The sequence below is a fragment of the Galeopterus variegatus genome, unplaced genomic scaffold (assembly GCF_000696425.1).
Source record: "Galeopterus variegatus unplaced genomic scaffold, G_variegatus-3.0.2 Scaffold984, whole genome shotgun sequence".
NCBI lineage: Eukaryota > Metazoa > Chordata > Mammalia > Dermoptera > Cynocephalidae > Galeopterus > Galeopterus variegatus.
In genome coordinates, this window is record NW_007727095.1 from 125822 (window position 1) to 150410 (window position 24589).

At 44.5% G+C, this 24589-nt stretch overlaps 1 protein-coding gene across 2 annotated transcripts in view; it reads left to right on the forward strand.

The window, feature by feature from the left end:
* The window catches only part of TGM5 (transglutaminase 5), a 31593-nt gene extending 14177 nt beyond the window's left edge, over positions 1-17416 (forward strand). For both annotated transcript variants that reach the window (XM_008574018.1, XM_008574019.1), the window contains 7 exons: positions 10489-10627; positions 11407-11510; positions 11616-11855; positions 14319-14684; positions 15199-15359; positions 16831-16964; positions 17156-17416. In XM_008574018.1, coding sequence (XP_008572240.1) covers positions 10489-10627; positions 11407-11510; positions 11616-11855; positions 14319-14684; positions 15199-15359; positions 16831-16964; positions 17156-17309 — 1298 coding nt within the window. In that variant the 3' untranslated portion in view covers positions 17310-17416. The remainder of the gene's footprint in view (positions 1-10488; positions 10628-11406; positions 11511-11615; positions 11856-14318; positions 14685-15198; positions 15360-16830; positions 16965-17155) is intronic.
* Positions 17417-24589: the final 7173 nt, after the last annotated feature.

The following is a 24589-nucleotide window of genomic DNA, read 5'->3' on the forward strand; positions in this document are numbered from 1 at the left end:
AAGATATGATATGGGAGGGAAACGTGCATCCAAGCTGTGGTACGGGCCAGAGCAAGATGGCAGTCCAAGAAGAATGACCTTGAACTTGGAGTTGCCACAAGGCCAAATGGCCTGGAGGCCTGACTCAACCAGGGAGTTAGGGGAAGGGGGAAAATGGGAAGTCAAGCTTTTCAGATAAGGAGTGAATGCTACATTAGGAGAAAAGAAGCTAAAAAATACATATGGGGAAAAGAAGGCAAATGGAAGTTGCTTTGTGTATGGTAAGAGGAGCAGACAGAAGGAGGAGATGGGGAGCAAATCTTGAGGGAGGTGACACCTGGAAATGAGTCACATGCTGGAGGTGGCAGGAGGAGGCTTCCCGCCTCACACAGGGCCGAGCTCTTGCTCCTAGTCCTCACCCTTGCCCTGCCCCATGCCTGGGCCGGTGCTCAGCCTCCTGGCCTGCATATCTGTGTACCTGACTTGGGTCACAATCAGGAAATTATTAGTTGTGTTAGCTGGGGAAAGAGGCTGAGTAAAGCTTTCACTCACACAGCTCTTTAGCTGAATCCAGGGAGAATAGATATGTTCACAGCTTGGTGTTTATTGAGGGCTCAGGCCTTCTGTGTAGCCCTGGCAAAGCTTGGGGCAGTCTGTGTACCCTTGTGTGCTGGGCCCCTCTCTGGGCTTTTGAGAAATGTGACAGCCCTTGGGGAAGCCCAGAGAGCCCCAGGCTGCTGAACAGACAGTGCCAGGCCTCTGTCCAAGGGCACAAGGAGGTTTCTGTCAACCCTGACAGGGAGTGACTTCATACAAGCTGATGATGACAAAGTCCTAAGGTTACTCCACCTCTGCAACTGCAGAGCCTGATCTTGAGTTGGATGCTTTGATTGTCAGGGATAAAAAATGAGGAATTCAACAGCTTTGATACCCAATGTTGTGGAGATATGGGTGAAGTGGGAGGTCTGAGTCATTCATTAAGCAGGCGCAAGACTGACAGGCAGTGAATGGATTTTGTACAAGATAAAGAGGGAACCTTCCAGTGTGTGGAAAAGCCTAGAGTCTAAATGGGCCAGGTAGGTGTGTAGAGGGAGTGAGCCAGGTTTGGGTGTGGTTGTCTAGAACTGGATGATGAGAGAGGTGGCGCCAGTGAATGAAGATTATGTAATGACAGCAGACAATTAAAATGTTTATAAGAATCATGACTTTTTAGTGACCTGGAAAACAGAGCTGGGCAAAGTGGATCAAATGGGGCCTGGTCTAGCTGTAGTTCAACCAGCACCAGCCTTCCCCAAAAGGGCCACCTTGTTATACATTAATAAATATATCAGCTTGAAAAACTCGCTCATTCATCCAACGACACTTATTGAGTCCTTATCCCATGCCAGGCACTACTCTTGGATACAAATATGGATAAGACCCAGCCTCTGTCCTCCACCAATTTAAAGTTAAGAATTTAGTCAATCTCCTTAACACAATGCAGATGCCAAAGCATGTTTTTAAAAATTGTCATTATTATTTCATAGCCACAATAGCTAATATTTATTGGGGACTTTCTCTGTGCCAGGTGCTGTGCTAAAACCTTGAAAGCTTAGAGTAATGGTGAAGCTGTCGACTCTGGAGGCAGACTGCTTGGGGTTAAATACCAGTGCTACCCTTAATTGGCTGAGTAACCTTGGGCAAGTCACTTAACTTGAGCCTCGGTTTCCTCAGACGTGGTGAGAAAGGTAATGGTAGCTACTTCATAGGGTTATTGAAAGGATTGAGTGAGTTCATACCTGGAGAGGGCTGAGAACTGGCTGTAGGGAGTGTTCAGTAAGTATTAGCAAAGGTTGTCTCATTTGATCCTGCAAATAACCTTACAAGGTAGGTTCTGTCACCATCTCCATTTCACAGATGAGGAAATTGAGTGGCAGAGCCAGTCTCAACCCCAAGTCTGGCTGGCTCTGCAGGGCCTGTTCTAACCATCAGCCTAAACTGCCCTGTGCACATTGCTAGCAGCTGCCACTTACCCAGCAGCACACACTGTGCTTCAGGCACACACTGGGTGTTTTGACTATTTTGAATCCTCACAACCACCTGCAAAGTAAATACCATTACAGCCATTTTACAAATGAGAAAAACTGAGGCTTAAAGTGGCCAAGAGGCTCTTGTCTGACTCAGCAGTGCATCGTCCCCGCTGCAGCCCTACCTCCCAGTGTTACCTTTTTAAAAATCAACATATTAACTTCAACTTGTTATAGAAAAATCACAAAAGGAGGCATTGTGTGCATCAAAGATTTGGTTACAATTTTTTGGACAGGCTGTTTCCTTGCATCTATTTAGTTGGCTGTTACTTGGGAATTTCAGAGAAATCTCAGCCAACCCTTCCTGCACTGAGGTTCAGCCACCCCAGAGCTCTAGGTCAGCAGGTGCTTCCTGTTGAGGCTTTCCACTTCTTGACAAGGTTGGGACCCTCAGCCCTTGGCTGAGATCTGGGATATAGCCTGGATGCCTTGCACTATAGCAAGAGAACAGAGGGACTGCGATGTTATGTTGCCTGAAAACTCCTCCCAAAATCCACAAAGCTAAACGTTGTATGATTCCATACATATAAAATTTCCAGAATAGGCAAATTCACAGAGACAGAAAATTGATTAATGGTTACTTAAAGCTGGGGGGAGGGGACAATGGGGAGTGACTACCAATGGGCATGGCAAACGTTGTATGATTCCATACATATAAAATTTCCAGAATAGGCAAATTCATAGAGACAGAAAATAGATTAATGGTTACTTAAAGCTGGGGGGAGGGGACAATGGGGAGTGACTACCAATGGGCATGGAGTTTCTTTTTGAAGTGATGAAAATGTTCTTGAATTAGATAGTGGAAATTGTTGCACAACTTGTGAATATACTACAAACTACTGAATTGTACATTTTGTAAGAGTGAATTTTATGATAAGTGAATTTCATCTCAAGAAAGTAGTTTAAGAACAAATCAGACATGCTGGGAATATGTCTGGTCTGTTCTTGCCCATAATTGCATGGGGACAGCAATGACTTGAGCTGAGGGTTGTAAGACACCTATGTGTGACAGTGAGCGGGTCTATGGGACATCATCCCCAACTCTGTGATATAGGACCCTAGGCGCCCTGGGAGCCATGGTGAGAAAGGGGGGTGGGAACTGGTGGCAGATGGGAGGCTGTGTGGTTGGAACTGGGCCCCCCTCTTCAATCAAAGCAATCTCACTTGTATGTTTCTTATATATTGGATTTGGCTTGCGTGTAGGGTCCTCTGCTTTAAAAATTTTTGAAACCGCCTGGGATAGATGTTATCTAAGATTTCTTTTAACTCACTTGTGTAGTGGCCTCTATAAAATACCTCATCTTCAATTCAGGAAAATAACTCTTGTTCTCATTGTTTTTACTGAGGTCTTAGTCTCAATAAGACCCTCAAAGAAGGACTCTCAGGGTAGGCCCTGGTGCATTATTTTGCCCCAATCTTTCTTTAGATTCCAGTCCAAATTCTCTTTTGCGCAATGCCCTGGCTTAAACACAAACTGCCGTTATCTTCCATCGATTTATGAGATATCAAGATTGTGTGGAAAACATTCCTCATAGAATTGTTGGCTAATATATGGAGGGTATTTAGAAAGATGTCTGGTATGTAGTTAGTTTTACATAAGTGTTAACTATTATAATTAGTATGATATTGTTTTAATTGTTGACTCTTGGACTGCAGAGTTTTAGCTGAGTCTTATTCAAAAGGTGTTTCTAGCTATCCCTTAAACTTCAGTTCCCATCCTCTCTACTGCCTTTTCCCCCTTTATTTCCTTCTTTTTTTCCTTGGAATGGTTACGGTTAAATTAATTATATTCCTCATTTCATGGCATTTATCATAATTCATCTGCTTTAGGACCCTCTTTTAAAATAATCAATTAATTAATTAATTTTCCCCCTTTATTCCATAACACACTTCCATTCACCTTCCCTCATGATAGGGAAATATTTTAATGTGTTTAATATGTAGCATTGTATTTGAGTGTGTTCTTACAAAAAAGTATGTTGTTATCTTTGTGCAATATTTTGTCCAGTATGTTTTTGGTTTCACGTATTTTCATCTTTAGAGGTTCCATTAAGTCTTTTTTTATACCTTCCGTTTCTCTTCTCTTTATGTTCATGTTTTTCTCTACATCCTCTTGAGCATATTTATAATATTTAAAATAGCCCTTTCATGGTTAGCTCACTTGGTTAGAGTGTGGTGCTGGTAACACCAAGGTCAAGGGTTCAGATCCCTGTACCAGCCCGCTGCCAAAAAAAAAGGAAGAAAAGAAAATAGCCCTTTCAGGTTTTTGTCTACAAATTCCATCATCTCTCTCATTTCTGGATCTGGTTCTATCACTGATTTTTCTTCTGGTTATAGGTCATATTTTCCCATTTCTTTAGATGCTTGGTAATTTTTGATTGGACACTGGTCATTGTGTTATGTTGTCGAGGACTGGACTTTGTTTTATTCCTTTGAAGGACTTTATTGTGGCACACCAATAAATTCCTTGCAGATCTGTTTGAGCCTTTGGAGGCTTGCTTTTAAGCTTTCTTATGGTGGGTCCAGAGCAGTGTTTAAGCCTAAGTTAGCCTCACTACAATGTCATGACTTTTCTGAGGACTCTACCAAATGCTCTGTGTGTTATGAGGTCTCTCCATTCTATTGCTTTGTCTGGCCTCATCCCCACGGGGATGTGAATTTCATCCTCATGCATGCACAGATTATCACTCAACCAAAGACTCAAAGGGACCCCTGTGCAGATCTCTGGACCACTCTCTCTGTTCAGCTCTCTCCCTTCTGTACTACTCTACCCTGCAAATTCTAGCTGCCTTAGCTTCCTTGAACTGTGATCTCATCTCCTCAACTCAATAAGACTGCTGAGCCCTGCCTGGGCTCCTCCTCCCTGTGTTGAGGCCTGGAAGATGCCTCTAGGGAGACCCTTAGTTAGGATTTGCCTGATATTTTTCTCAAGGTTGGACTAGAGTTGTGTTTTGGGGAGGAAGATCACAAAGGTACAGTGTCGTTCTTATCACATCATAACAAGGGTACATATTATCAACTTGACTTATCCCTGCTGTTATTGACCTTGAAACCTGGCCGAGGTGGTTTGGCCTTTGCTGGCACGGCGTGGCAGGAGTGAGGCTACAGTTTTTTCCTATACAGTTTGTTCAAACCAGAATCTAATCTGGAACCAAGCATTATACCTGGTTGCAATGTCCTTTGTGTCTCTTTTAATCTAGAAGAGACCCTTTATTCAATATATGACTTTGTTGAAGACACTGGGACAGTTGTCCTGCAGAATTCTACCTTTTGGATTTGTTTGAAGGTTTCTTGTATTGTTGGTCTTCTTGTTCCTCTGTTCCTTGTATTTTGTAATTGAAAGTCAGATATAAAGGCTAGCAATATTCAAATTAAACATTTTTGGCTAGAGGCTATTCCTTTTAAAGCAGACTTTGATTGTCCATCCCCACATAAGCAGCTGTGGTTTTTGTCTTTTTTCTATCAGTCCAGGTGACTGACTTCTTTGAGGACAGAGGGAGTAGACCATGGGAGTGCTCACTGTGAAGGGGCCTCTTCTATCATTTAAGACCCCTCAGATGGCCCTTACAAATACCCGACAGAGCCACAAAGCAAGTCTCACAGTTCTTTGGAAACTCCCCAGTCCCATCCTCTGGGCTGCCTTTTTTGTCTCATACATAATCTGTGTTATGTGGGTCCTTCACTTTGTGCTTAGCCCCTTAAAGGTTGGTATCCTTGATGACATTTCCTATTTCTCCATAAACAGTGCACACCTGTATTTTTGAGTAAGAGGCAGAACTTGATGACCATGGTTTAGTTATGAATTGTATATTTCCTTATCAAAAAAATAATTATGGCAGGGCCTTGCCCTAGTGCAGGCTAGAAGACTGGAGATTATCATGGAAAACAGATAACACACCTTTGCATTTTTAAGGTACTGTTAAAGAAACAAATAAGATTTTATTTCATTGCTGTGGCAGATGAGAGAGAAAAGTTTAAATATGACATTGTGATGGCATATCTGAAAGGCCATGCAATATAACCATCTTGGTTATAAAGGACAATTAAAGGGATGGGAGGAAAGGCAGGAAGTGATATTTTTATCATTTTGAAACAATATATCTAGGGAGGAATTAAAAAATGATAAAAGTTATCACAGTTAAATGCAATTACTTTGACCCTACAAGCTGGCACTTTGACTGTGTTCCTTAGTATAAGCCATGGCAGTGTGGCAGCAAATGTGACTGAGTGAATTTATGTAAATTGAACTCTCACTTTCCACTGATCTTTCTCATAAAATTTGAGCCACATTTCCACATTGGGGAGAAAATAACTGGTTAAGAGCATTTACAGCCAGTCCTGAAATATACTCAATGTTTTAATAAACCATCAGGACAGTGTTCACCACATGTCAGAGTGAAGTAGTGCCCCTCAAGGCAGGAATGTTTTCATATTTGTATCCTCTACATCTAATCCACTGCCTGGTCCATAGCAAAGACTCAACGCTTACCACTGAAGGAGTGCTGAACAGCTGAATGAAGAATCATAACAATTAATGCTGAGAGTGTAGTGTAATATACCTCAGGAACTCTGAGGTCCTTTGCCAACTCAGATCTTGTCCACTTTTGCCCAATTACCACCGCATGAGTGTGCATGCATGTGTGTGCATGTTCACACACATACATGCCCCATATGGGTTTCTCTTATATGAGGGATTCAGATCTCACAAAACTATCAATGAAAGGGTGGCCTGAATCTCGTGTCAAACTGTGAGTCATCAGGACTGATAGTCTGCAGAAACCTTGTTCACAAGTTAAAGATAACTTACTTCAGAGGGAATTTAATGAGCATCTACTCTGTGCCCAGAACTGTGCTAAGAATAAAGAAATGCAAGAAAAGTATCTGATATGAGCCCAACTTTAGGGGGATTTGTAATCTGGCTGACAAGATAAGACAGATATATTAAATTATAGGAGCTTAATCCAGTGCTAAAATGTGTGGCATAGCTGATTGGGATTATGTGCGAGCACAAGAAGAGAGGTTAGTGTGGTGTGCAGTAGTCGGTGAAAACTTGACAGAGGAAGGGGTGTGAGGCTGAGGTGTGGCTGGGATGTCAGTGAGGTTGCAGTGGTGTGTCTTGGTTAAAAGCATGGGAGCCTTTGAAATCAGAAGACATGGGTTCAAATCTTGCCCTGGCTTTCTTCTTCCTGCCATGTAGCCTCACCTTTTAAGCTTCACGTGTCTCATCTTTAAGACTGGGATAATCACAGGATGGCGGAGAAGATTAAGTGAGATAATGCCTGGCACCTATGGGTATGATGATGTCCTTGACTGGGAAGACTGAAAGACAAGTTAAGTTGGGGATGTGTTTAGTGACAGCGAGGTCTCCAGATAGATTCAAATTCAGGGGTCCTGGACACAGAAGTGGCAGGTAAAGACATAGACAGGATGAGGTCTTTGTGGGAAAACAGAACAAGAAGGACAGATGCAGCAAGGCTCCTGGAAACATGTATGTGCACAACCTTGGTTACTGAGATCTGAGCACCTTTAGCACCCTTCATGTGATATTGAAGCTAAAGCCTTGTCTTCACCCTCTATGTAAGAAATCACTCTTGCCCCTATGTAACTTCATTCTGTTCCACTGTGACAGCCTGTCCCCCATCAGAGTCCTCTCACAAGCCATGATGAGGAAAGAGTAAGAACAGATCAGTGCAAATCCACCACCACTCAAAGCTTGTGCTATATAGACAGTTGCGCTTGGAGCCCTGAGCATAGCACTCAGCCATTACGACAGTGCTGTGCTGAAGTCTGACATCGCCAGAATAGGCAAAAGATTCATGAAACATCATTCATCCATCCATCCAGCAAAGTTGCACCAAGTATCTGCAAAATAGGCCTTGCCCTATATTGTTAGTGGCTGTGTAACGATAAAGATGAATAACACACGATCCCTGCCCTCAGGAAGGCAGACGTGTAACAAATCATTATAAGCCACATACTCTGGTCTAATAGAGAACTTCAAAGTGCTATGGGACTAATTATCTGTGTTAGGGTGGGAAAGTGCCCATCGAGCCATGTTTAGCAGGGTTGACACCACCACTGACACTTCAAGTGGCCGTTCGTGAATTCGTCAGTCAGGGTAAAGATCGGGTGGAGGCTGCTCCCTGCTCTCTCTCCCTGCCCACCCCTCCTTGGCACCATCTCTTGTTACTGTGTGTGTTGTCCACCCTCCTGACTGTACTTTTAGCATAAATGTGCCCACATGATGCTCATCTCTTGCCTCACTCTCATCTCATGTTCCTTCAGTGGCAGCTTTTCAACCTTCACCTCACCCCTGCACCACGCTGTCCTGTGTCACCTCCACCTACACCCACTTCTCACCTCTGCCCACTGCCTGCCCTAGTTCTTTGGCCCTGTTCAGACCTGCCACTCAAGGGAGAGCTCGAGGCTCCCCTTTGGACTTCTCTCCTCCCCTTTCCTGCTGCATCCAGGTGTGTGTCCCCACCCTGGCATAGAGAGGCTTTGTGACAAAGTGCAGTATTAGAAAAAATCTATAAGCAATTAATTGTTTAAACTAAGAATTATAAACTTAAAAAAAATATGACAGTAGTATGTGTGAAGAACGCTTAGAAATATCTATATTTTTGACTCAGTCATTTTACTTCTTGGAATCTATCCTAAGGGGCAGGGGGCAGGGAGAGATTGATGCAAAGATAGTCATCATAGCATTACTTACAACAGGGGAAAAATTGGAAACCAACTAAATGTTAAAAATAACCACCACTGGAAATCTTGCTTTTGGCAATTATTTGATAACATGGGAAAATGCTTGGGATGTATAATTACATGCAAATACTAGACTGCTAAATTGTGTGCATACTCCTGAAAGGTGGACTCAGTGTTGACTGCAAGCTTAGCAGTGAGCAATAGCTCCGCTGCTTGCTAGTTGTGTGACCTTGGTCAAGGTAGCAAACTTCTCTTAGTCTCTGATTCTTAATCTTCAAAATGGAGATCATAATAGCAGCTACCATGTAGAGTTGTTCTGAGGATAAGTTATCTGAAACATTTAGCACTATGCCTGGCTGGTATACACAATTATTATTATTCACATTATTGAACTGGATGGACTATTGCTACTAGACCTGAGGGGACAGGGATCCCCAGGGCATTTGATGGTCGGGTGGGCTGGGGAATATTGCTGTACCTAAGAGTACAGAATGGAGGAAATACGCAGAGGACAAAGAAAAGAAGTTGGCTGGTAAAGGAAATGGATGCCTCTCGGGAATAAAGACAACTGATAGAGTTTGGATGTGTTGTCCCCTCAAAACTCATGTGGAAATCTGATCCCCAGTGTGGCAGTGTTGGGAGCTGTTTGAGTCATGGGGGCAGATCCAGAGGACAAAGAAAAGAAGTTGGCTGGTAAAGGAAATGGATGCCTCTCGGGAATAAAGACAACTGATAGAGTTTGGATGTGTTGTCCCCTCAAAACTCATGTGGAAATCTGATCCCCAGTGTGGCAGTGTTGGGAGCTGTTTGAGTCATGGGGGCAGATCCCTCATGAATGGAGTAATGCTCTCCCTGGGGGGTGGGGGTAGTGAGTGAGGTCTCGCTCTGTTAGTTCTCCTGAGAGCTGGTTGTTTACAGGATGCTGGCACGTCCCTGCTCTCTCTCTCTTGCTTTCTTTCACCATGTAATCTTCTTGTACCTGCCGGCTGCCTGCCACTTTCTGCCATGAGTAGAAGCAGACTGAGGCCTGTGCCAGATGCAGCTGTCCCAGAATCGTGAGCCAAATAAATCATGAGCTAAATTACCCAGTCTCAGGTATTCTCTTATAGCAACACAAAACGGACTAATACAACATTCTACCTCCTTTCAAGAAGTTCTCTACCAAGGACAGACTCTCACTTTTCTAACTTTTGTTACATGGTTTCTTTCCTTCCTAGCTTGATCTGTGATGCTTTCCTTGAGGGGCTTCCAAGATGATAGACCCAGGAAAAAAGTGGAATCCAAGCCACAGAACTTTCTTTGAGAATCTGATGATCTCAGCCAATAATTTTAACCACAGGAAGGAATAGAATTCTAGCTATTTGGTTTGAAGATGGAGATTTATGGTCAGGAGAGAAGTGAGGCTGAATCAGGCCTCTGAGTCTTGCCAAAGACATGGCACACCTGTCCCACACTGCTGGCGTGGGCAGGAGAACTGATGACTCGCTAGACTTTCTGTTGGCTCTGTCAGTGCTCGTCTGAGCAGCCGGCATTCTAACCTTTGCATGGAGTCTCTCCCATGAGCTCAGAAAATGGGGAGGGAGGTTGGAAATGTCACCAACCCAGTGACCCAGACAGCTTCTGCCTGGTCTTGCAGATGCCAAATAAATGATTTCCCTAAGTCCAGGGCCCTAAGTCCAGGAATCCATAGCGTTCCCAAATCCACAGTCCACAGATGCTTCTTCTGTCCTTTCTGCAGTGATGAGGTGCCTGGGGATCCCCACCCGTGTGATCACCAACTTTGACTCTGGCCATGACACAGATGGAAACCTGATCATAGATGAGTATTATGACAACACAGGCAGGATTTTGGAGAATAAGAAGAAGGATACTATCTGGTGAGAAACAACTTCTCAGTCTATTTCCAGAGCCACAAATCAGAGCTAAACCCCACAGCAGGAAGGAGGGCAGGGCTGAGTCCAGGAACCTGCAATTCTTCATGTCCTCCACCACACCCACCACTGCCAGCCCCTCCCACACACACGCCCTTACCAGGCTTCAGCTGGGAGACAGCTGAAAAAGGGAGCTAAACCCCACAGCAGGAAGGAGGGCAGGGCTGAGTCCAGGAACCTGCAATTCTTCATGTCCTCCACCACACCCACCCCTGCCAGCCCCTCCCACACACACGCCCTTACCAGGCTTCAGCTGGGAGACAGCTGAAAAAGGCCAATATTGGGTTTAGAATCCTCACATCATAAGAGCTGTCTGCCCTAGGCTGAGGTTTTCCTTTTTGTCACCTCCTTCATCTAAAACTCAGCCTATGGCTCTGAACACAGGAGAGACTCAGAGACCATGGATGCCTCTGTGAGTCAGCAACACACAGAGAGAAAGGGCCACAGGGGTACACTTGAGAGAGAGCGTGAATGACTTTTAACTTCGGTGGACTCTGTTCACAGAGTCAGTAGAGGGAAGCTCTGTTCTGGGTGGCAAACAGAGGCTCCCAGGGAAGGAGGCATCACTCCTCCCCCACAGACATTCCCAGCCCTGTGGAGCCCTAGCCTGTCTTTCTATTTCACTCTGCATCTGCTCCCCCATCCCCTGCCTTGCTCCAGAAAGAGCAAGCTGTACAACCCCTCCCTTAGCTTCTGTTGACAGACTCCTCTGGCTTCTCCCTCAGGAACTTCCACGTCTGGAATGAGTGCTGGATGGCCCGAAAGGACCTCCCTCCTGGATATGGAGGCTGGCAGGTGCTGGATGCCACACCTCAGGAGACAAGCAATGGTGAGGCTCTCCAGAAGGAAGGCAAGACCCACCCCCTGAATGTGCCCCTGCCCCTGCCTGGCCCTGCAACACACGGCCCACCAAGGCTCTCCTGTACTCATTCAGGCCTCTACTGCTGTGGCCCTGCCTCTGTCAGAGCCATCAAAGAAGGAGAAGTGGATCTGAAGTACGACACACCCTTCGTGTTTTCCATGGTGAACGCTGATTGCATGTCCTGGCTCGTCTCTGGAGGGAAGGAGCAGAAACTTCACCGGGACACAAATTCTGTCGGCAGTTGTATTAGCACTAAGAGCATTCAGAGTGACGAAAGGGATGACATCACAGAGAACTACAAGTATGGAGAAGGTACAACGAAGCCAGACCCACTCAGAGTCCATGTCCTTTGGGCACTTTCCCTTCCCCAGGGAACCAGAGAGCATCTGTGGGGCAGGACACAGGTCCACTGTCTCCTCTGCCATTCAGTTTTAAGGTCCCAGTCGAGGTGTCCCCACTGCATTACTTCCTCATGTCCAGCACCACTCCACATCCCACAGGCCAGGAAGCTCCCTCCACAAGATGCTCGCGGTGACTGTAGAGCCATTCGCAGGCATCTCGCCAACAGAATATGAATACTCCACCCCTACCTCCCCCCAAAATCAGCCTCCTACTGAAGATGGCAGGGGATTTAGTAAACTCTCTCCTGCTCATTAATTTATTTTATTTAACTTATTGTTCAATGAATTGTGTTTTACTGAGTGTTAAGACGACAGGCCAGACCACCAGCCAGCACCCAGGCTGATGTAAGGCCAAATGTTCACTCCCACCCCTTCCCCCGTGGAGCCAGCAGGGCCAGAGGACAATTCTGAGGTAAGAGCCCTCGCAGAGGCTCCTTGCCCAAGCCAGCTGGGCCAAAGGGAGGCTGAGTTGGCCAAGAGTAGATGAATTCCTGGAAATGGAGAAAGGCCAACCACCAGGTTCAACTACAAAGGAGCCAAGCAAAAATAGCCAGTGCACAAGGGCCAGAAGCAGGGAAAGGGGGCAGGGCTGAGATCTGGCCGGCACGGGATCTGAACAGGAGCACATCAGGGTTGTGGAGGGCAGGGGGCCTGAACAATTGCTGGGAGCACTGACCAGTGGGTGGCTGTGGTTTTTCCATGTGGGCCTTTGGGACAGACACAGAGAAGCTCCTGAACCCCCACCTGGGAAGGGGATGCACAGTAAGAGACAAGTAATGAACACAGCCCAGCAGTACCATCGCCACTTACTCTCCATTGACTGTGGGGTTATCTTGGTTCTGCTGCCCCAGAAACAGATCCTGAGGCAAGGATTCAAGTACCAGTGGTTTATCTGTGAGGCAATCCAGAAAATACTGGTAAGAGAGTGGGGAAATGAGAACGGGAAGGGAAGGAAGCTAGTGTAGAGTGTATTATCACAGTGTTGACACCATGGACAGCTGGAGCTTGCACCTGCTGGGAGCTCTGGGAGTAGGGTTACCAAGGAAAAATCCAGGATGAAAAACGCTTTAGTATAAGTGTGTCCCAAATTATTTGTTGTTCATCTGAAATTCAAATTTAGCAAATTTTTATTTGCTAAATCTAGCATCCCTACTATTTATTCATGTAAAGTGTAGAACAACACTGTGGACTTGTCGCAAGGGTGCTGGGGTATTTCTCCACCAACTTCTGTCAGTCATGGGTTGAGGGCTGCTCCTTGGCGGTGTAAATTCCCTAGCACTTCTGGCCAGCCCTATGCATGGGCTGAGTCTGCTCTGGTGGCAGAGAAACTCTCAGATGGAATCTCAGGGGCTACAGTTTGAGAGTTGGGCCCAAGGACACTGACATGGCAAGTGTCAATGGGATGTGGGAGGGGCATTGACAGTGTTCACCGCAGAGGTCCACAGGGTCCCCCGTGAACTTGGGGGATTAGAGTTATGTAATGATAAGTATAGTAATAAAAAATAAATTACTTTAAAAATAAATAAAATAAAAACAATCAGATAAAAAAAAAAAAAAGACCCTCTGCTGGCCCAGAACTGGACTTAGAACAACCCCCAGAGCAAGGGGATAAAAGTGGCCTCTGCCTCAGGTAATTGCGGTAAATGCATGGAAGGGGTGAGTACTCAGTAGAGGCAGCTTCTGGGATTAGTAGAGATGCAGGGGAGAGTATTCCTGCACATTCTATCCACAGGGTCGCCCTGAGACTGAGCAGAGAGGCTTGGGCCACTCTGGGAATTCTGCTTGCCTGACTGTCCTATTTATTATTTGTTTGTTTGTTTGTTTGTTCCTTCGTTCATTCATTCGTTTATTTTACTATGCTTCTCAGTTTCTCAATTTCTAGGAACTAGTCTATACCTGACCAATAATTTGGTTCTGGAGCAGGAAATCACGCCATGCCCTGCTCTCTTTAAAGGGTTTATTCCTCTGCATTTGTGAGCCTTTGTTTTTCCTTTGAGGGTGTCAGGATAACATCGAGAGGTTATGAGCACAGGTTTTGGAGTCGGGCAGATTTGGCATTCTCCGTGCCAGTTGTGTGACTTGGACAAGAGACATGAGCTCTCTGAGCCTCCTTTTTCTCATCTGCATATGGAATAATAATAATAATAATAATCTCTCTTGTGGTTGATATGAGGATGAAAGGTGCTCAGCAGAGCCTGACTCTTAGAAAGCACTTGATGAATGCAGGGGAGTGTTTGTTATTGGAAAGGAAGGTTTTAAGCTCCCTACCCGCTGCTGTGTGCAGTGTTGATGGAGGTGTTGAGGGTGGGGTGTTCAGCCTGGCTCATGCCTGGGTCAGCCTGGCTCAAAGCTGGTGCCATGCTCTGCCCCCTAGGGTCCCCCCAGGAGAGGCAGGTGTTTCTGAAGGCTCTGCAGAAGCTGAAGGCTGAAAGGTCCCAAGGCCACCATCGAGCAGACTTTCAACCTTCCAGGACCATGCCACTGAGCCAGGCCAGCCCTCGGAGTCTGAATACACCTTCTCTTCAACCCAGTGATGTTATCCAGGTCTCCATGAAATTCAAGCTGCTCGACCTGCCCAACATGGGCCAGGATATAAGCTTTGTCCTGCTGGCCCTCAATATGTCACCCAAGTTCAAGGACCTCAAAGTGAACCTGAGTGCCCAGTCCCTGCTGCATGATGGGAGCCCCCTGTCCCCATTCTGGCAGGACATCGTGTTCATCACACTCTCTCCTAAAGAAGGTATGGGCTCTGGGCATAGGCATGGGGCAGGCTGTACAGAGTTGGTTATGTCAATGCCAGTGGGATCAAGCCAGCCAACTGGGTTCTGGGGGCAGACCCCTGGGGCACTGTTCTTCCTACTGTCCCCTCCAGCACAGATTCTTCTTTCTCCCCTTCTCTCCTTCCCTGTCCCTTCCGTCTCCATTCCTTCTCTTTCCTTCCTGTCACCTCCTCCTCATCTCTCCCTCCTTTATTACCCAAGGAAAGTAGCCAGTTTAGTGGGAAAAGCCTGTGCTTCAGAGTCATCTAGACCTTGGTTGGAGCCTCAGGTCACCCACTTATGAGCAGAATGGCTTTGGGCAAGCCATTTTGCCTCTCTGAACCTAACTTTCTCCATCTGAAAAGCTAATATCTGCTTCACCAGGACTTGGTCCATGTTGGCTTCCTCTTCTCTATGGAAGAGTCCTGCAGATCCAACTCAGGCCCAGCTGATTTTCTGAGCTACTCTCACCTCATCCTTGTGTTCTCTCCCTAGCAAAGACCCACCCCTGCAAAATCCCCTATTCCCAGTACAGCCAGTACCTGTCAACAGACAAGCTGATCCGCATCAGTGCCCTGGGTGAAGAGAAGAACAGTCCTGAGAAAATCCTGGCGAACAAGATCATCACCTTAGCTTATCCGGCCATCATGATTAATGTAGGCAAGAGCCCTGCAAGTGGCCTGTGGGCCCCTTGGATCCAGCTGGCAGGAGGTGGAGCCCTCAGAGAGGGCAGTGTGGGCCTGCTTGGGAGGGCAGCCCCTCCTTTCCTTTGCCTCTTCAGGCACCCCCAGAAGGGAGAGTTTTATCTGAGAGATCGTCATCCTCTTGTACCACCAGAGGCCTAATGGTGGATCCTTGGGCAGGGGCTGCAGAGAGACCATCTCTTCTGCCACCTTCTGCTCTTGGCCTTCCCCAGGGTCAACATGAGGAAACTTGAGTCCAGATGGGAGGGTCTCAGATCGGGGGAGGAGCCCTGCCTGAAAGTCAGCTCAGATTTGATTTGCCATTTCTTGGACTTCTTTGGACAAGCTCCTGGGCCTCTTCTCCTTAAACTGTCAAAATGGGGGATTAGACTAGATGGTCTCAGAGGACCCCTCCTGCTTTGACTTTCTGTGTGGTCTTCTGAGTGGAAGGACTTTAAGGGGTCCCTTCCTTCCATGCTTTCTCTCCAAGGCCAGCCAGCCTCCTGGACCCTGCTGAGTGAGCCAATGAAGTCCCTGGTGGGTTAACTCAAACATTTGGCTAGAACTTGAGTTATGTAGCATCTTAGCAAAAGAGCAATATGGTTTTAGAGAAGTAACAAGACAAAGGAAAAGGACCTTGAGTCTCAAGGGGTGACAAATTGTGGGAAGGCAAATATATGGGAAACTCCTAGTGGATAAAAGCTGGTTAGTAAAGTTTGTTGGGTAGATTCCTCTGGTGCTGTCTAAAGTCATCTCAGTGATGAACTTTTGTACTTCCTGGTAGCGAGGGGTTGGGGGGATTGAGTATGACCTTTGTAAATTTATGTCCTGCTTTTAGGCAAACAAGGGTGACCAGAGAGCTTTTCTTATACCTGCTTCTTCTCAATTGTCTTCAGCTCAAAATAATCCTTATGCCAAAGTGACATATTTTGGGGTGGCATATTTTGCCACCCTACAGAACAGTGCCCTCCATAAAGGTTTGGTGAATTGGGGAATGAGGACTGTCTCAGTCCATTTTCTGTTATTATAACTGGACACCTGAGATTTATAAAGAAAAGAAATTTATTTCTTATAGTAGTAGAGGCTAGGAAGTCCAAGATTGAGGGGCTACATCTGGTGAGGCCTTCTTGCTGGTGGGGACTCTCTGCAGAGTCCGGAGGCAGTGCAGGGCATCATCACATGGCAAGGGGGCTCATGAGAGAGAGCCAATCTGGCTTCTATAACAGACCCATTCTTGTGATAACTAACCCACTCCCTTGACAACCCAGTAATCCATTAATCCATGAATGAAGCTCTCATGACCCAATCATCTCCCAAAGGTCCCACCCCTTAATACTCTTACATTGAGGATTAAGTTTCAACATGAGTTTTGGAGGAGACAAACATTCAAACCACAGCAGGTACTAATTCTCCACTCCTTCCCCTATTCTGGGATTCTGTTTAGGTTCTAGGAGCAGCCATTGTGAACCAGCCACTCTCGATACAGGTGATATTTTCAAACCCCCTCTCAGAGCAGGTTGCAGACTGTATGCTGACTGTGGAAGGAAGTGGTCTCTTCAAGAAACAGCAGAGAGTCCTGTAAGTTCTGGGAGTGCTCAGCCTTCCCTCCCATTTTATCCTGGGATTAGCAATATCCTTCTTTCTGGACACGGCTCCCAGGTCAGGCTCAGAATACTGGAGAAGGGAGAGACCAGGAAGCTGAGGGGAAAAGGACTTTGGGGTTATCATAATGCCTACAGTTTATTGACATTCTCCATTCTCTGCTGCAGTATTGGAGTCCTCAAACCCCAACATAGAGCCAGCATCACTCTGAGGACTGTCCCCTTCAAGAGTGGCCAAAGGCAGATCCAAGCTAATCTGAGGAGCAACAAGTTTAAGGATATCAAGGGTTACCGGAACGTAAATGTAGACTTTGGGTTATAAATTCTGGGACAATGAGCTGGATGTGTGGATTTTAAGCTTCAAGAGAAGGAGTGAGTTCAAATGCAAGCTGTGCCATTGCCAACCAACACAGAGGCTTCACAGTGGGCAGGGGAGATGCCAGCGATGGATGGTTCCCTGAGCCATTTGCACAGCTCCCCAGGACTCTCAGCTTCAAGAGAAGGAGTGAGTTCAAATGCAAGCTGTGCCATTGCCAACCAACACAGAGGCTTCACAGTGAGCAGGGGAGATGCCAGCGATGGATGGTTCCCTGAGCCATTTGCACAGCTCCCCAGGACTCTCCGTGGGGGGGAGATCAAGTAGCAGGAAAAAACGAGGCAAGAGCCAGGTGGTGAAAAACTTCAAGTGGCAGTCTAAGGAGTTTAAATCATAATCATCTTCAGGCGTTTGTTTCCTCTAAGTCTTGGATCACAGTCGCTGCCTGCAATATTAATGCTCAGAGTTGATTCTACTTTGCAAAGCTGAGCAGACTTCGTGTGATTTAAGAAGCATCTAAAGGACAAATAGTTCTCTGCCCTCGCCTGCCATAGGAGCTTGCATTTCCCATCAGAGTCACTTCTTTGATTAAGGCCTTCCTTGAAAGTAAAAGCTGTCTTCCATCCATTCATTTAACATTTATTGAGTACTTAAGTGCTGAATGTTCTAGGCCCAGGGAATAGAGCAATAAACAGGGCAGATAAGGTCCTCCCCAACCCATCTCCAACCATCAACCTCCTAACCCTCCAATCCCTCAATCCCAATGAAACTTAGTATAATTTTCTTCTTAAGACACCTAGTTCCACTTCGGGCAAAAAGGAGCCTTGTAAGGGGTTTTAGAAGGAATTCCCTTTTCCTTGTCGTATAGCCTTGGTGGATCTATCAGCCAAGGTGCTCTGCCTTTCCACAGCCAAAAGGTGGGCATGTGCCTTATACTGGACCAATCGGACTCTTCCCCCAGGACTTTGACTTCAGAGTGGAATGAACCAGACTCTTCTCCTTCAGAGTGGAGAAGGAAGAAACTTGGAGCCCATTCATCCCAGCAGGAGAGACCCAGAGAGGGACTGGCCTTCCACTCCTGCTGCCTACACCCTCCTGCTGCCTACACCCTTCTGAGCTGCCCTGGATTTCACCCTTCTCCTAGTTCTCTCTCTCTTTTTTTTTTTTAAAGATGGCCGGTAAGGGGCCGGCCATCCCTATATAGGATCTGAACCCATGGCCTTGGTGTTATCAGCACTGCACTCTCCCGAGTGAGCCACGGGCCGGCCCTACACCCTTCTCCTAGTTCTGAGCCTGGTTTTCCTTTATCCTGTCAGTCTAGGAGCTCCCTCATACTCTTGTTTTGTTTTGTTTTGTCTAAGTTGACCAAAACCGGTTCCAGTTGCTTTTATTGAAAGGACTTTATCTGGTTTGGAGAGATTAGCCGACCTGTTGAAGATCACACAGCAAGGTCTGTTTGACTCCAAATCCCCACCATGCCATCCATGCTGCATAGTGCTCCCAAAGGTATCTTTGTTAGTGCTATAAACTAGTCTGAAATTCAAGGAAGGAGCAGCAGCTCTCATTTGCCCCAACCTTGTGAATAACTAGAAGTTGAGGCTGGCTGTGTAGAAGGGGCAGGCAGAAGCAAGAGCTAGACTTTGTTTCCCAGCCTTGCTCTTCCTTTGGTCTCTGGACCTTCAAGGCCCACTGTCTGTCTTTTATCCCTCACCATCTGCCCACGGACCACCAGGCAAGCAACTAACCAATGTCTTCTCTCTACTATCCCTGAGACCCGACTTCCTGGTATCCAGAAAGCACATGGTGCCAGCTTTGGGTCTGCCACTTTTCCAGGAGTACAGACAAAAAGAATTTGATTGCAGAGTGCTGATCTGAGACACACCCAGCTTTCCTTGGACCCTGCAGGATGAGACTGAGCTTCAGACTGGATGTGAGCCTGGAGCTTCCTGAGGGGAGGCAGGCCACTAACCTGGCATAGCAAGGGTGTTCAGGAAGTGTCTGAGCTGGGAAAATGAATGAAACTGGGGAATGTAAGGAAGGGTTCTGTAATAATAGGTAATGCCAGGCTCTGGATAATGCTAATATCCTCCAGGGAATTTTCTTTCTGGCAGGCAGTTAAGATAGGGGCAGAGCACTGTAATCAAGGCTGTTTTAAAACTGGGTTTCAGTCTTTTATAAGGGTTGATCTATTTACTATTTACCTGTACTCCTAGGGCAAAGCCCTTCTGGGGTCCCAATCTAAAGCCTGTGGTGTTTATTAATGACCCTCAACCCTTGTGGCCCTGGAACTCCCACCCTGTGAGACTGCCAGAAGATCTACTCACATTCTCAGGCTCTTATCTGCCGATTATGAATCAGAAAATGCCCCAGACGGAAAAGTGGCTGTCAGCATAAGGTTCACCTCTCTATGCTCCTCTCCTCCCCAAGCTCTTGATCCTCAGATATTTTAAATATTTCATTCAGCTTTTCTAGTTGTTCTCAACAGAGGGGATGGTAACAAGCTAGTCTGCTGTACCTAGAAGCAGAAACCCTTGAGAGATTTTAAAAGATTGAATAGAGATACTTTCTCAGTGGTGGTTTGGATTAAGGCTAATGTGAAATCAAATATGTGGGATTTGAGTTGGAAGACCTCAATTGATTCTAGGCTTTACCATAAGCTGTGAGATAATGAGAAACTCCTGGAAAGCTTAGAGATAAATTTGTAGTGTGTGGATAGCATGTGTACAGGTAGATTATAACATTCAGTTTTATCCTCTTCCTTAGCCGTTTGGGTTTCATCTCTATTGTCATCATTTTCATCATTTTAATATGCTCTCATGCAATATCATATTTCATTATTAGTCTTCTTAAATTCTTTCTGGAATGAGGCAGTATATTAATTGATTTATTTATTAATTCATTCATTAAAGTAAATTTTACTACCTGGACTTGTTTTCTCATCAATAAAATTAGAATGATGATCCCTTATCTAGTCTACAAGATTGACGTTCAGATCATATGAGATAATGTATGTAAAAATGCTTCATAAAGCAATGTACCAGCATAATTAATTTACTTGAGCATGGCAGTCCTGTTGAATTTCTTCCTCTTTGCACTCCATGTCCTGTCCATAAACATGCCTTGTCAATTTAACCTCCTATATTTCTGACAAATCTGTTCACATCTATGTTCACCAACAGCCCCTTGACCAAGGCACCATCATCTTTCACCTAAATCACGACAGTAGTCTCTTATCGGTCATCTCTCTTCCCCTTTTGCCCCTCTAAATCATTTCCCCTATTTTTGCCAGTGTGGTATTTTATAAATGCAAATCTGACTGTGTTATTCCCTTGCTTAAAATGTCTTCAACCACTTCCCACTGCTCCATGGATCAAACTCAAAACTCTTAACTCTGCAAGATTTAGCCCTTACCTTGTCTCTCCCCATCACTCTCTGTGATGCAATCCCCTGGCCTTCTTTCAGTCGCTCCTTGCCTTAGAGCCTTTGCACATGCTGTCCTCTCTCTCTCCCACCCCAGCCCACCCCTTGCCCCATTGCTTAGCTAACTCCTCTCTCCCCATCACTCTCTGTGATGCAATCCCCTGGCCTTCTTTCAGTCGCTCCTTGCCTTAGAGCCTTTGTACATGCTGTCCTCTCTCTCTCCCACCCCAGCCCACCCCTTGCCCCATTGCTTAGCTAACTCCTATTTATCCTCCCAGTTTCTCAGCGTAAACGTCACTTTCTCAGGGAAACCTATCCTGACCTCCACTCCTAGGCCTGAGAGCTCAGACCTTCTTTTTTATAGCACTTATCACAATGGCAGGCAAATAACTAATGGTTTAAGTAAGCACTTAGTACTGTCTGTCTCCCCCTGCTGGAATATAAGTTCACATCTATCTAATTTACTACTGTATTATTAGAACATAATACAGTTCCTGGTGCACAATAGTGCTCAATAAATATTAATTTCACAAGTGAATAAATGAATTCTCCTTGGGTACACACCAGCTGAGGGGTTTTCTGCCAGAGGCTAGGGAGTTGAAAGGCGTGGGTGCTGCAGGAAGAAGAACAGACCTTTCTGGTCACCCCTCCCTCTAACTTCCTCACCTCTCCCACTCACCATTCCCCAGCTCAACCAAAACACAGCAGTATCTGTCTCCTCATGGACTCCCCCAAAAGTGCCCCAACTGAAATACTTCTAGAAACCAGATATTTCTGAAACTCTCATGGGAACTGTACCAGGAAAGAAATGATTCTCTTTGCTAGTATCAGAAATAGAACAAACTCCCAAAAGGGAAGCCAGCCCATAACCTTCCCCATTGCCTTCCCATTTGCGGGCTGTCCGTGGTGAAAACAGTTCTTTCAGCCAGTCTTTTTTTTCTCTTGAAACTTTTTGTTATTTTAAAAATATTAACACATAAGTATATGCTCATGGTACAAAGAAACAAAAAGCGTATATAGAAAAAATCCTTGCCCCTAGACACTGAATTTCCCTGTGAAGAAGCAGTTACTTTCCAGAAATATCCTATGTAAACACAAGCAGATCCATACATATATTCTGACTCACAAACCGTTTATGCAAAGGTAGCATACTGTTTACACTGTTCTATACCTTACTATTCCATTTAACATTACAGCTTGGAGATCGTTCCATATTAGTTTATAAAGAGCTACTTCATTATTTTTCACACTTGTATAGTATTCTATTGAATGCATATCCCATAAATTTATCTATCCAATATTTTATTTATGGGTGTTTAGGTAGTTTCCAATCTGTAGCTATTATAAATATAGATGTATTTGAACATACTTGTATAAATTTTATTTTACACCTGTTGGTTATTTGCATAATAAATATCTAGAAGTGGAATGACTGAATCAAAAGTACAGACATTTAGAATTTGGGTAGATACTACTTAATTTCCTTTGTTACAGACTGAATTGTGTCCCCCTGCCCCAAATTCATATGTTGAATGAATTTCAATAATCCCCAATATGGCTATATTTGGAGCCTATAAGGAGGTAATAAAAGTTAAGTGAGGTCACAAGAGTGGAGCCTTAATCCAATAGGACTGGTGTCCTCATAAGAAGAGGAAAAGACACCAGAGATCTCTCCTTTTTCATGTGTGAACAGAGAACAGGCCACATAAAGAAACAATGAGAAGGTGGGCATTTGCAAGCCAGGCAGAGAGCCCTCACCAGACACCAACACTGATGGCACCTTGATCTTGAACTTCAATCCTCCAGAGCTATGAGAAAATAAACATCTGTTGCTTAAGCCATTCAGTCTATGGCATCTTGTTACGGCGGCCCAAGCTGACTCATACAGCCTCTGTAAAGGCACTCTCACCAGCAATAAAAGAAAGTAACTATTTCCTCAAACCACCACCAACTCAGAATGTTGTCAAACTTTTTTTTTTTTTTTTTTTTTTTTTTTTTGACCGGTAAGGGGATCTCAACCCTTGGCTTGGTGTTATCAGCACCACACTCTCCCAAGTGAGCCACGGGCTGGCCCCTGTCAAACTATTTTATCTTTGCCAATCTGATAGGTGAAAAAAATGATATCTCAGGGTAGTTGTATTTTGCATTTATATTAGGTGAGTTTGGACATCTTTTCACATATTTGAGAGACTTTTATTTTCTTTTCTGTGGATTATCTGTCATATCCTTCACCCATTTTTCTATTGATTTGTTGTTCTTTTCATTTGTAGGAATCTTTTTTATTAAGGAAATTAACCCTGTGAGATATGAGTTTCAAACATTTTCCCTAACTTGTTGCATATCTTTTAATTATGTGAGTTTTTCCATTTAAAAATTTTTAAAGAACCAAATTTATCAATCTTTTCTTTATGGCTTCTGAGTTTTACATAATATTTTAAAAGGCTTTCCCAAGCTGACTTAAAAACAAGTGTCTTCTTATCTTTTCTTCCAGTACTTTTAGAATTTAATTTTTTACATTTAGAGTTTTGATCCATCTGGAATTTATTTTGGTGTGTGGCATAAGGTGAAAAGCCAACTTCACTTTGGCAAGCTATTTGTCCCAAAACCATTTACTAGTGAATCCTTATTTTCCCCACTGATTCAAAGTGCCACACTGAGCATATACTTAATGCCTACGGTTTGATTTATGAACTTTTTCTATTACAGTAATGTCATATTACGTTTTAAAATCTAGGAAGACTAGTCATACTTTACTACTGTTTTAGAAAGTACATTTTCAACCTTAGAATTAGTTTATATAGTTTCAAAGAAAAGTCTTCTTGCTTTTATTGGAAAAAAGAATCTTTGTGTTTTTATTGGAAATGCATTAAACTTAAGATCAGCTTGGGAAGGACTGACATCTTTATGATGTTGAGTCATCCTATCCAAGATTGTGACCTGCCTTTTTATTTGCTCAAGTCCTATTTGTGTCACATAATAGCATTTCAAAGTGTTTTCCTGACAGTCCTTGCACATTTCTTAGGTTTATTTCTAGATATTTCATCTTTTGATATAGTTGTTTATTAATTCAATCATTAAAGTTGGGTCTTTAATTATATTTTGTAACTGGTTATTGATTGCAGGTATGAAAATTATTGGCTTCTCTGATTTTGGTTCTAGCCAGCTTACTAAATTATCTTGTCTTTTATAATTATTTTTTAGTAGATTTGTGTTTTCCAGGTAAAAATATATTACCTTTGAAAGATGAAAAATTAACTTCTTCATTTCTTATGAAGAATCTTTGGAAGGGGGGAGTGGGAAGACAGCAGTTTCATTTTTTTTTTTTACATGATAAGATTCTTCAAGTGGGTAATAGTTCAGATTTTTCAGAGTATAAAAAGGTAAAGAGCAGAAAAATTACCCTGTCTCCCAGCTCCCCTCCCCACAGGCAACCAATGTTTGTGTAGTTTGTTTTATATCCTTCTGTAGACATCCCATATATATTCAGGCAAGTACAGCTGCTTCTGAGAGTGCTTCTGGTGACAGTCTCAGAAGCCCAGGAAAAAACTGGGCTTCAGAATTCCATAGAAGGCCAAATATTAGATCCTTTCCTGTGTCTCATCTCCTCAGTGACTAAACAAGGAGAAATTGAAAAGACATAGAGCTTGAGTCCCAAGATAGTTCCAAACCTTCTCCCAGACCAGGCAGGTTTAGAAGAGCTGCGGCCCTGGCTTCTGCTTTTGGGACATTTATCTTTCACCAACAAATTCTACTTCCTATCTCTTTCACACAGATGAATTCTGGACACTCATGTTCTCTCTTTAAATTATCAAAACAGCCTATAAACATCTAGCAACTTGCAGCCCATATGTTTAGGGCCTGAGATT